This window comes from Entelurus aequoreus, linkage group LG18 (assembly GCF_033978785.1).
Source record: "Entelurus aequoreus isolate RoL-2023_Sb linkage group LG18, RoL_Eaeq_v1.1, whole genome shotgun sequence".
Lineage (NCBI taxonomy): Eukaryota > Metazoa > Chordata > Actinopteri > Syngnathiformes > Syngnathidae > Entelurus > Entelurus aequoreus.
In genome coordinates this window covers 4562977-4577242 of record NC_084748.1, presented here as the reverse complement: position 1 = coordinate 4577242, position 14266 = coordinate 4562977, and the positions used below count along the sequence as shown (strand labels likewise).

Here is a 14266-nt window from a genome sequence, read left to right as displayed (position 1 = left end):
GTTAATTTTTGCTGAAGGATGTCAGTGTATGAAATCTAGGTCTAAGTGAGACCTACATAGAGCACAACCACAGCAAAGGTAATAAAATAAAGGTGCAATGACGCCCCCTGGTGGAAGAAGCAAGCACAACCACAGTAAAGTTAATAAAATAAAGGTGCAATGACGCCCCCTGGTGGAAGAAGCAAGCACCACCACAAACAATCACCTCCTTGATGAGCTTCAGCTGATAAGCACTTAAGTGACGTCACTTCCTTTTTTTACGTCGTTAGCAAGTCTAAAAGAAAATGTTTGCTAGCAAAATGTCAACAATCTTTATGGAAAGTTCTGCACTCTTTCTGCTCCTCTTTTGGACCTCCTGCCAGGCACAAGTAAGAACTTTGTAACATTTGTACATGATGTGTGTACTTATTGTGTTTATGTTCGTGTGTTGTGTTCAGATGCACGTGGAAGAAGCTGAGCACACTGCAGGTCAGAACAAATAAATCTTATATTATTATCTTCTTTTTTTTAAATTAAAAATATATTCAGACAGTTAATAATCTGAACTATTTGAATTTCATTTAAAGCTCATCTTAAATAAAAACATTTTGTGTTTAAATCATGATGTAACAAAATAATATACAAATATCTAATATGACTAAATAATCAAATGTGACTACATAAAATATATTAAATAGGACCAAATAAAATATATTAAATGTGACTAAATAAAATATATTAATTGTGACTAAATAAAATATACTAAATGTGACTAAAATATACTAAATAAAAACAAACAAATGTGCATAATTATTTTACATGACTAAATTAAATATGACTAAACAAATATAAAATTGTCAAATATAATGAATGAGATGAAATATATTAAATGTGACTAAACTACAGTATATTCAATGTCTGAATACAATAAATGTGACTAGATACATATATTAAACATGACTAAATCACTACAGTATATTAAATGTGACTAAATAAAATAAATGTAACTAAATAAAAGATATAACATGTGACTAAATGAATTATTTTACATATGACTAAATAAAATAAATCAAATATGACTTAACAAATATAATACATTTTTCTAAAATATAATAAATCTGACTAAATAAATATATTAAATGTGACTAGATAAATATATTAAATGTGGCCATCCATCCATCCATCTTCTTCCGCTTATCCGAGGTCGGGTCACGGGGGCAGCAGCCTAAGCAGGGAAACCCAGACCCCCCCCCCCCCCCCCCAGCCACTCGGTCCAGCGCCTCCCGGGAGATCCTGAGGCGTTCCCAGGCCAGCAGGGAGTCATAGTCTTCCCAACGTTTCCTGGGTCTTCCCCATGGCCTCCTACCGGTCGGACGTGCCCTAAACACCTCCCTCTGGAGATGTTCGGGTGGCATCCTGACCAGATGCCCGAACCACATGTAAATGTGACTAAAATATACTAATTAAAAACAAACAAATGTGCATAATTATTTTACATATGATTAAATAAAATAAATATGACAGAACAAATATATTAAATGTGTTAAATATATAAAGTCTGACTAAATAAATATATTAAATGTGACTAGATCCCTACAGTATGTTAAATGTGTCTTAATGAAATAAATGTGACTAAATAAAATATATTAAATGTGACTGGATAAATAAATCAAATATGACTAAATAACTACAGTATATTACATGTGATTAAATAAACTAAACTAAATAAAATGTGACTAAACTAATTATTTTATATATGACTAAATAAAATAAATTAAATATGTCTTAAAAAAAATTATTAAAAATGTGTCTAAAGTACAATAAATGTGACTAAATATATTAAATGTGACCACATAAATATATCAAATGTGACTAAATAACTATTAAATGTGACTAAATAAAATATATTAAATGTGATTAAATATATTAAACCTGACTAAACTACAGTGTATTAAATGTGACTAAATGAAATAGATGTGACTAAATTATATTAAACATGATTAATAACTACAGCATATTAAATGTGACTAAATATATTAAATGACTAAATAACTACAGTATATTAAATGTGACTAAATATATTAAATATGACTAAATAACTACAGCATATTAAATGTGACTAAATAAAATATATTAAATGTGACTAAATAAAATAAATGTTGGTAAATATATTAAACATGATCCAATAACCACAGTATATTAAATGTGACTGAATAAAATATATTAAATGTGACTAAATATATTAAATATGACTAACTACAGCATATTAATGTGACTAAGATATTAAATGTGACCAAATAAAATATATTAAATGTGACTAAATATATTAAATATCACTAAATAACTACAGTATATCAAATGTGACTAAATAAAATATATTAAATGTGACTAACTACAGTATATTAAATGTGACTAAATTAAATAAATGTAACTGAATATATTAAACATGATTAAATAACCACAGTATATTTAACGTGAATGAATAAAATATATTAAATGTGACTAAATAAAATAAATGTGACTAAATATATTAAACATGACTAAATAACTACAGTATATTAAATGTCACTAAATAAAATATATTAAATGTGACTAAACTACAGTATATTAAATGTGAGTAGATATATTAAACATGACAAAGCTACAGTATATTAAATGTGACTCAATAAAATAAATGTGACTAAATAACTACAGTATATTAAATGTGACTAAATAAAATAAATGTGACTAAATATACTAAACATGATTAAATAACCACAATATATTAAATGTGACTGAATAAAATATATTAAATGTGACTAAATAAATTAAATATGACTAAATAACTACAGCATATTAAATGTGACTAAATATAATACATGTGACAAAATAAAATATATTAAATGTGACTAAATAACTACAGTATACTAAATGTGACTAAATAAAATAAATGACTAAATATATTAAACATGATTAAATAACAGTATATTAAATATGACTGAATAAAATATATTAAATGTGACTAAATATATTAAATATGACTAACTACAGCATATTAATGTGACTAAGATATTAAATGTGACCAAATAAAATATATTAAATGTGACTAAATATATTAAATATCACTAAATAACTACAGTATATCAAATGTGACTAAATAAAATATATTAAATGTGACTAACTACAGTATATTAAATGTGACTAAATTAAATAAATGTAACTGAATATATTAAACATGATTAAATAACCACAGTATATTTAACGTGAATGAATAAAATATATTAAATGTGACTAAATAAAATAAATGTGACTAAATATATTAAACATGACTAAATAACTACAGTATATTAAATGTCACTAAATAAAATATATTAAATGTGACTAAACTACAGTATATTAAATGTGAGTAGATATATTAAACATGACAAAGCTACAGTATATTAAATGTGACTCAATAAAATAAATGTGACTAAATAACTACAGTATATTAAATGTGACTAAATAAAATAAATGTGACTAAATATACTAAACATGATTAAATAACCACAATATATTAAATGTGACTGAATAAAATATATTAAATGTGACTAAATAAATTAAATATGACTAAATAACTACAGCATATTAAATGTGACTAAATATAATACATGTGACAAAATAAAATATATTAAATGTGACTAAATAACTACAGTATACTAAATGTGACTAAATAAAATAAATGACTAAATATATTAAACATGATTAAATAACAGTATATTAAATATGACTGAATAAAATATATTAAATGTGACAAAATAAATGTGACTAAATATATTAAACATGACTAAATAACTACAGTATATTAAATGTGACTAAATAAAATATATTAAATGTGACTAAATATATTAAACATGACTAAATAACTACAGTATATTAAATGTGACTAAATAAAATATATTAAATGTGACTAAATTAAATAAATGTGACTAAATATATAAAAACATGACTAAATAACTACATTATATTAAATGTGACTAAATAAAATATATTAAATGTGACTAAACTACAGTATATTAAATGTGACTAAATACAGTATATTAAACATGACAAAGCTACAGTATATTAAATGTGACTCAATAAAATAAATGTGACTGAATAACTACAGTATATTAAATGTGACTAAATAAAATAAATATGACTAACTATATTAAACATGATTAAATAACCACAGTATATTAAATGTGACTGAATAAAATATATTAAATGTGACTAAATAAAATAAATGTGACTATATTAAACATGTCTAAATAACTACAGCATATTAAATGTGACTAAATATAAAAAATGTGACTAAATAAAATATATTAAATGTAACTAAATAACTACAGTATATTAAATGTGACTAAATAAAACAAATGTGACTAAATATACTAAACATGATTAAATAACCACACTTTATTAAATTTGACTGAATAAAATATATTAAACGTGACTAAATATATTAAATATGACTAAACTACAGCATATTAAATGTGACTAAATACAATATATTAAATGTGACTAAATATATTAAATATGACTAAACTACAGCATATTAAATGTGACTAAATACAATATATTAAATGTGACTAAATATATTAAATATGACTAAATAACTACAGCATATTAAATGTGACTAAATTCAATATATTAAATGTGACTAAATAACTACAGCATATTAAGTGTGACTAAATATATTAAGTGTGACTAAATAACTACAGCATATTAAATGTGACTAAATATATTATGACTAAATAAAATATATTAAATGTGACTAAATAATTACAGTATGTTAAATGTGACTAAATAAAATAAATGTGACTAAATATATTAAATATGACTAAATAACTACAGCATATTAAATGTGACTAAATATATTAAACATGATTAAATAACCACAGTATATTAAATGTGACTGAATATAATATATTCAATGTGACTAAATATATTAAACATGATTAAATAACTACAGTATATTAAATGTGACTAAATAAAATATATTAAATGTGACTAAATAACTACAGCATATTAAATGTGACTAAATATATTAAATGTTACTAAATAAGATATTAAATATGACTAACTACAGCATATTAAATGTGAGTAAATAAGATATTAAATGTGACTAAATAACATATTAAATTTGACTAAATATAATAAATGTAATTATATAAAATGTGAGTGAACAAAAGGCGATGATTTAAGTGTGAAAGACCTCCCTCAGGTGCACATGGCGAAGGGGGCGGGGCCTTCTTTGCGCTGAGGAGCTGCCACCAGCTGCTGCAAGGCGACAGTGGCGAGTTCTTCTCTCCAGACTACGTGTGCGCCAACCCGCCTCTGTGGTGCAACTGGACCATCCAGGTGGGTGCCGGCAAGCGGGTCCAGCTGCACCTGGAGGACCTGACCCCGGACGACGCCTGCCACCTGAAACAGGACCAGATCCACGTGGACGAGCCCGCCGGCCCCTCGGGGGCTCACAAGGTCCTGCAGAGGTGCTGGCGGGAGGCCAAGTACACGTCCTCGTCTCGGACCGTGCATGTGGTCCTGCTGATCGGGGGCTGGCCCGCTCAGCGCTACCGAGGCTTCTACGGCCGCTACCGGGCCTTTGGCCCGCCTGTGGCCTATCACCCGCAGGACGGCGTCCCAGAGACGGACCTGAGGTCCGAGTTGTCCCACGGCCTTGAGGAGTTTGGAGAGACCACGGCGGGGGGACAACATCCCACAGCCTCGTTTGTGGAGTGGACCCTACGCGCTGAGGTGAGTGGACATACTGGACCTGGTGGGAACACAAAGGTTCTGACAATATCTAGAAAATACCACCAGGTAGAAGTCTTGCTCTTCACCTTTCCTTTGATGCCTTTTTACACTTCAACTTTTCATGGTTAAGATGGGACAGATCGCGTGATGCTAAGCTAACATGCTAACGCCAGGACTTTGTGCTTCTTTCTCGGAGCTGGCGTGCGGGATTGCAACTTTTTCGCTGGCGTTGATGTGCTGCTTTCACCGAGATTGTTTGCGACGTAAACACGGAAGTGTGGCGCCGCTCAAATAGCAGGGAAAAAGAAAATGCCTATTTTGTGTCCTCTTCTACTGATTGTTTGATTACTGGAATTTGTACTTTGAGTTGAACACTGTTGAGAAAATGCTAAAAGATCATAAATACTCTAATAGTCTTTTAAAATTTATTTTAACAAGGATGGGAACCAAAATGCAAGGTTTTAAGAGGAAAAAACACTTAAACATGTATTTAATCTTAAAGACGAACTGCACTTTAAAAAAAAAAAAAAAAAAGTATTATTCACAATCATCATGTAAGACAACACGTTTTTCCTTTTTTAATATATTCTAAATTATAAACTAGCAAAAGTCAGTAAAATATTTAAATGAGTCGCTTTTTTCCGTCTATAAAGTGCGCTAAAAAACCTCCAAGGTTTTATATACACGCTGTAAGTATATATTTAATATATACATGATGTAAGTATATATGTCATGTAGTAACATTCATAATAACATGTAATATTTACATGATGTAAGTATATATGTAGTATCTGGTAACATTCATAATAACATGTAATATATATACATGATGTAAGTATATATGTCATGTAGTAACATTCATAATAACATGTAATATACACATGATGTAAGTATATATGTCATGTAGTAACATTCATAATAACATGTCATATATACATGATGTAAGTATATATGTCATGTAGTAACGTTCATAATAACATGTAATATATACATGATGTAAGTATATATGTAGTATCTAGTAACATTCATAATAACATGTAATATATACATGATGTAAGTATATATGTCATGTAGTAACATTCATAATAACATGTAATATATACATGATGTAAGTATGTAGTATCTAATAACATGTATTATATACATGATGTAAGTGTATATATAGTATCTAGTAACATTCATAAAAACATGTAATATATACATGATGTAAGTATATATGTCATGTAGTAACATTCATAATAACATGTAATATATACATGATGTAAGTATATATGTAGTATCTAGTAACATTCATAATAACATGTAATATATACATGATGTGAGTATATATGTAGTATCTAGTAACATTCATAATATGTAATATATACATGATGTAAGTATATATGTCATGTAGTAACATTCATAATAACATGTAATATATACACGATGTAAGTATATATGTCATGTAGTAACATTCATAATAACATGTAATATATACATGATGTAAGTATATGTCATGTAGTAACATTCATAATAACATGTAATATACACATGATGTAAGTATATGTCATGTAGTAACATTCATAATAACATGTAATATACACATGATGTAAGTATATGTCATGTAGTAACATTCATAATAACATGTCATATATACATGATGTAAGTATATATGTCATGTGGTAACATTCATAATAACATGTAATATATACATGATGTAAGTATATATGTCATGTGGTAACATTCATAATATGTAATATATACATGATGTAAGTATATATGTAGTATCTAGTAACATTCATAATAACATGTAATATATACATGATGTAAGTATATATGTAGTATCTAGTAACATTCATAATAACATGTAATATATACATGATGTAATTATATATGTCATGTAGTAACATTCATAATAACATGTAATATATACATGATGTATGTAGTATCTAATAACATGTACTATATACATGATGTAAGTGTATATGTAGTATCTAGTAACATTCATAAAAACATGTAATATATACATGATGTAAGTATATATGTCATGTAGTAACATTCATAATAACATGTAATATATACATGATGTGAGTATATATGCAGTATCTAGTAACATTCATAATATGTAATATATACATGATGTAAGTATATATGTCATGTAGTAACATTCATAATAACATGTAATATATACATGATGTAAGTATATATGTAGTATCTAGTAACATTCATAATAACATGTAATATATACATGATGTAAGTATATATGTCATGTAGTAACATTCATAATAACATGTAATATACACATGATGTAAGTATATATGTCATGTAGTAACATTCATAATAACATGTAATATACACATGATGTAAGTATATATGTCATGTGGTAACATTCATAATAACATGTAATATACCCATGATGTAAGTATATATGTAGTATCTAGTAACATTCATAATAACATGTAATATATACATGATGTAAGTATATATGTAGTATCTGGTAACATTCATAATAACATGTAATATATACATGATGTAAGTATATATGTCATGTAGTAACATTCATAATAACATGTAATGTATACATGATGTAAGTATGTAGTATCTAATAACATGTACTATATACATGATGTAAGTGTATATGTAGTATCTAGTAACATTCATAAAAACATGTAATATATACATGATGTAAGTATATATGTCATGTAGTAACATTCATAATAACATGTAATATATACATGATGTAAGTATATATGTAGTATCTAGTAACATTCATAATAACATGTAATATATACATGATGTGAGTATATATGTAGTATCTAGTAACATTCATAATATGTAATATATACATGATGTAAGTATATATGTCATGTAGTAACATTCATAATAACATGTAATGTATACACGATGTAAGTATATATGTCATGTAGTAACATTCATAATAACATGTAATATATACATGATGTAAGTATATATGTCATGTAGTAACATTCATAATAACATGTAATATATACATGATGTAAGTATATATGTCATGTAGTAACATTCATAATAACATGTAATATACACATGATGTAAGTATATATGTCATGTAGTAACATTCATAACATGTAATATATACATGATGTAAGTATATATGTAGTATCTAGTAACATTCATAATAACATGTAATATATACATGATGTAAGTATATATGTAGTATCTAGTAACATTCATAATAACATGTAATATATACACGATGTAAGTATATATGTCATGTAGTAACATTCATAATAACATGTAATATATACATGTTTTCATCATTTAAAGCACATGGCAACGTATTAATTTCACGTTTCCTTCGACAACACCACTAATAATGGCACACTTGATGAGAGACAACAAAGACTACTTTGGGACAAATGATGATCCAGAACCTTCTATTTTTGAGCCTGAATATTAGGAGGATGATCTACAAGTTTTAGAAGTTGTGTGCTAAACAGATGCAGCTTTAGTGAAACACTAAGCATCATGTAGCAGTATTGCTAAGTGCTAAACAAGATGTACAAACATGATAAAACAATCACTTACTGTACAATGTCTGCTCTCACTGGGTTAAAGACTGATGGGATGTTTATATCTTCCCCTTTACATGAACGATTCATCATAATCCTCATGAAGGGTTGAAACCCCCCCCCCCCCAGCATCTTTTCGGGTCTTTCTCGCCATCTGCGGGCCTAAGTTGGATGTCAAAGTTGACCAACTTGTGGGTTTATGTCCACAACCTTCTACTATCCAGGTGAGAGGCGGGATTTATAATCTAGAATTAGCTTTCACCAGCTCGGAGGCGATGAAGCAGCTCGATATGTGGATATAGCAGCATAAGCTAGTTAGCGCTCTGTGATCACGGTGCCACTAAAAGTACTTCCCCTGTGTTGGCACGTATAATAACAACATTGCTAATACTTGTTCATATTCAGGTTAAGGAGCCCTGCCGGACAAGACACGGACTGTCCAAAGGTCACCTTGGTCTCTGGTCGTTCATAGTCCGTTACAAGCCAAAGATTGTGTATTAAGAGAGGGTGATCTACCGCACACTAATAGAAGTACAGTATATTTGATCTTCTTTTCCTCAATTAAAACCAACTCTTACACCTTGTCCTGGGTGTCCTGGATGGTACAACCATGGCTATGATGTCTAAGTCTTGTTGGACTCTACCCACAGTCGGGTCCTTTGTACCATCTTTCAAGCAGCTTAAGGTTACTTGGTGTTACGGAGTCTTGTACAACAGATGAGAAGTAGCCAAAACATGCATCAATGTCTCCAAAACAAGACCCGGTGACCGCAGCCAAGCATAGTCAACTTCTTAAACACTTTGAAGTCCTGAAGAATTCAAACCTACGGAGTGAATTTGTGTTTAAGATTCTTTGGGTCCTTTTTTAGCAAGAATAATCAAATAATTAAAATATTTTTCATGTCAGTCTCCGTCCTCAGAGAAGAACTTCTTGGCGGAGCCGACGTCGCCAACATCCGGCCACGGCATCTCCCGCTCGCAGAGAGGCGTCGCTCGCATGCTTTCTGACCTTCCAGCAGCCGAGCGTCCCCACGGGAGCCCGGCAACCAAACGCAGGGACGTGGACGAGGGCCCGGTACCCCCGGGAGACCACGCCAAGAATCAAGCCGCCGTGCGAGGGTTACTCAGAGACCATGAGGACGTGGCCTCGAAACGCAGAGAAGGCGCTGAAAACAAGATGGCGGAATCGGACCGGCCTCTCTCGCCCTCTGAAGAAGCTGGCGAGCAAAGTCCGCCGCACCCCAACATGGTGGAACCGCTGTCAGACCTCCGGGGGAACCGTGAGTACAAACTACTGATTCACAAATATGGTGCAGAGTGAGAGGTCCTTCAAATCATTTTGTAGGGAATGTCCGCAACGGTTCTGGAGTCCATGGGCCCAGTGGTGAGTTCATGTTGGACCCCATCCTAGAAGCCAAACCTCTAACAAGTACTGGCTTGTTGTCTGCAGACCATCTCTTTGAAGTGACTGTGGAGGTCCACTTCAGTCAGAACCAGGTCCAGGCGGGCGGGTCCCTGATGAAGTCAGTCAAGGCTCTGGTACGTGGCCCGGGTCCACGGTTTTACATTTGTTGGCGTCTAACCAGGCGGTTCTGCAGGTTCTTCAACATCTGAACGGGCTGGACGTCCCGCTCACGCTGACCTTTAAGAGAATCAAACGGTCGGTCCGAGAAGCTCTCTTTCTGCTCGTGCAAAACGCTGAGTGGTGTTTGTGTCCAGGCTGCGTGCGGGAGAACTTCACATCATTTGGGTCAACACCGGCTCGGACAGCGAGAACCACCACGTCTACGCCAGCGTGCACTCGGACCTGCAGGGACTCGTCGGTGTCTCCCTGAAGGGGAACCAAAACAAGGCCGTCATCGCCTCGGTGTCCATCGCAGGTAGGTCTTGTCATCAGAACCTAAAGACATAAATGCCAGAACTTTGGACAGGAACCGAAGCAGGTTCATCATTTTGCAGACGTCAACGAGTGTGGCACCCAGTTGGCGCGGTGTGACGTCAATGCAGAATGTTCCGACCAATTTGGATCCTACTCCTGCCGCTGCAAAGCGGGCTTCAGGGACCAGTCTCGTCCGGGTCCTGGTGGAACCGTCTGTGTCGATGAGAAGGCGGAAGGTGACCATGAGAAAATGTTCAAGTGACGCTTCACTATGTTAATTGTGGTTCAGGTTCCAGTTCCGGCTGCACTGGAGGTCTGTCGCCCGAGACCAAGGGCGTGTACGTGGTCTTCTTCCTGCTCAGCGCCCTCATCGTCCTGCTGCTGGTGACCGCCTGCACCTTGTACCGCCGCCACCACCGGGGGGGCTTCTCGCTGCGCTGCGGCAGCAAAGGCCATGCCTCTCAGCATTGCCGTGACGACGGCTACTCCAGCCCCGCAAACTCGGACCTTCCGCCGCCCCCGCCGCCGAGCAGGGGGCCTCGCGATGGTTGGGCCCCGCAGAGGGAGCGGCGCGCGGCGGTCGACGTGCCGCTGCTCCGCTTCGGCGCGCTGAGACCGTCCGACAGCTACACGCAGGCGGCCGGCAGGAGTTGACCTTTCTTTGGCTTTTGTGTTACCATGCGAAATAGTCACTTCACTAGGTACACATCCAAATAAAAGTTCCGTATTTGCCGCGATCAGGTCTTCATTGAACATACTGTTGCGCTTGTAGAAACTTCCAGAAGTGCAGGGAACACAAATGTCCTGCGGGGGCCGCTATGGGGCTTGTGAGGCCCGAGCAGTCTATTAAAGAGTTTGGACAAACATGGCGCCCTGTCGTCAGGTGAAGGAGCTTTTGACCAATCACTGAAGAGGTTGTCTGGCCATACTCTCTCTGATTGGTCAAAAGCCTGTCACATGACGACAGGACGCCATGTTTGGGAGTGACAATGTTTGATGTTGTCAACAAACAGGAAGTAGTGAAGGGCTAAAGCAGGAAATGAGTGATGTCAGGTGCACATAAAATTTAGACTTGTACATTATTCAATAAATGTTACTCGGGTGTACTAAATGTTTTGATTGTGCCTAATACTTTGAAAAGTTTAGTGTAGTTTTTGTTGTGTGCCCAACTTGTCACTTAATAGTGCACTCTAAGCTTAATAATTTTACCTCTTATTCCCGCTCTTACTTCCTGCACTTCCCGGTGTCCAACACACAACGCATGTCATCATATCCTATGTCCCCTGCCCTTAAATTTCCCCTTCAATGGTTCCGGTATTGTCCTGTGACCTGAGTAACCAATACATGACAGTTTTGGGACCTGTTAGGACCTTTTTCGATGATGTTGTCCTCGAATATTCAGAGTAATTAGTGACATTTTAAATTTGATTGCAGTTACGTTTTGTCAGGTTTTCTCTGTGAATGTAACCTGAGGTAAGGTGTAGAGCAGCATCTTCCACTAGGGGGCGGTGGTGTCTACAAATGTTCACGTGATCAGGGAGCTAACAAGGGCCCAGAGCATAATACTACTACCACCACCATGCTTGACGGTAGGGATGGTGTTCCTGGGATTAAAGGCCCCAACGTATTACTGGGTATTGTGGCCAAACAGCTCAATTTTTGTCTCATCTGACCACAGAACTTTCCTCCAGAGGGTCTTATCTTGGTCCATGTGATCAGCAGCAAACATTACACGAGCCTTAAGGTGTGGCTTCTGGAGCAAGGGCTTCCTTCTTGCATGGTAGCCTCTCAGTCCATGGCCATGCAAAACCCGCTTGACTGTGGACACTGACACCTTTGTTCCAGCAGCTTCCAATTCATTGCAGACCTGCTTTTTTAGATAGTTTACCGCCATCATCTTCCTAGTCATACCATAGTCTACTGCCATCATCTTCCTAGTCGTACCATACATAGTCTACTGGCATCATCTTCCTAGTCGTACCATACATAGTCTACTGCCATCATCTTCCTAGTCGTACCATAGATAGTCTACTGCCATCATCTTCCTAGTCGTACCATACATAGTCTACTGTCATCTTCCTAGTCGTACCATACATAGTCTACTGCCATCATCTTCCTAGTCATACCATAGATAGTCTACTGCCATCATCTTCCTAGTTGTACCATAGTCTACTGCCATCATCTTCCTAGTCGTACCATAGATAGTCTACTGCCATCATCTTCCTAGTCGTACCATACATAGTCTACTGTCATCTTCCTAGTCGTACCATACATAGTCTACTGCCATCATCTTCCTAGTCATACCATAGATAGACTACTGCCATCATCTTCCTAGTTGTACCATAGTCTACTGCCATCATCTTCCTAGTCGTACCATAGATAGTCTACTGCCATCATCTTCCTAGTCGTACCATAGATAGTCTACTGCCATCATCTTCCTAGTCATACCATAGATAGTCTACTGCCATCATCTTCCTAGTCATATCATAGTCTACTGCCATCATCTTCCTAGTCATACCATAGTCTACTGCCATCATCTTCCTAGTCGTACCATAGATAGTCTACTGCCATCATCTTCCTAGTCATACCATAGTCTACTGCCATCATCTTCCTAGTCATACCATAGTCTACTGCCATCATCTTCCTAGTCATACCATAGTCTACTGCCATCATCTTCCTAGTCGTACCATAGTCTACTGCCATCATCTTCCTAGTCGTACCATAGATAGTCTACTGCCATCATCTTCCTAGTTGTACCATAGTCTACTGCCATCATCTTCCTAGTCGTACCATACATAGTCTACTGCCATCATCTTCCTAGTCGTACCATACATAGTCTACTGCCATTATCTTCCTAGTCGTACCATAGATAGTCTACTGCCATTATCTTCCTAGTCGTACCATACATAGTCTACTGCCATCATCTTCCTAGTCGTACCATACATAGTCTACTGTCATCATCTTCCTAGTCGTACCATACATAGTCTACTGTCATCATCTTCCAAGTCGTACCATAGATAGTCTACTGCCATCATCTTCCTAGTCGTACCATAGATAGTCTACTGCCATCATCTTCCTAGTCGTACCATAGATAGTCTACTGCCATCATCTTCCTAGTCGTACC

At 34.6% G+C, this 14266-nt stretch overlaps 1 protein-coding gene across 2 annotated transcripts; it reads left to right on the top strand.

Moving 5' to 3' along the window:
• Window positions 1-233: 233 nt before the first annotated feature.
• zgc:66455 (uncharacterized protein LOC393502 homolog) lies at window positions 234-12268 on the top strand. 2 transcript variants are annotated; one of them, XM_062026323.1, is made up of 10 exons: window positions 234-368; window positions 438-468; window positions 5201-5733; window positions 10171-10543; window positions 10609-10647; window positions 10714-10802; window positions 10862-10923; window positions 10983-11143; window positions 11223-11378; window positions 11432-12267. In XM_062026323.1, the coding sequence occupies exons 1-10, from the start codon at window positions 285-287 to the stop codon at window positions 11794-11796; spliced, it is 1893 nt and encodes a 630-aa protein (XP_061882307.1). In that variant the 5' UTR covers window positions 234-284; the 3' UTR covers window positions 11797-12267. The 2 variants fall into 2 exon arrangements, with proteins under 2 accessions (XP_061882307.1, XP_061882308.1); XM_062026324.1 differs by lacking the exon at window positions 10609-10647 and having other exon boundaries at window positions 239-368; window positions 11432-12268.
• The last annotated feature ends 1998 nt before the right edge of the window (window positions 12269-14266 follow it).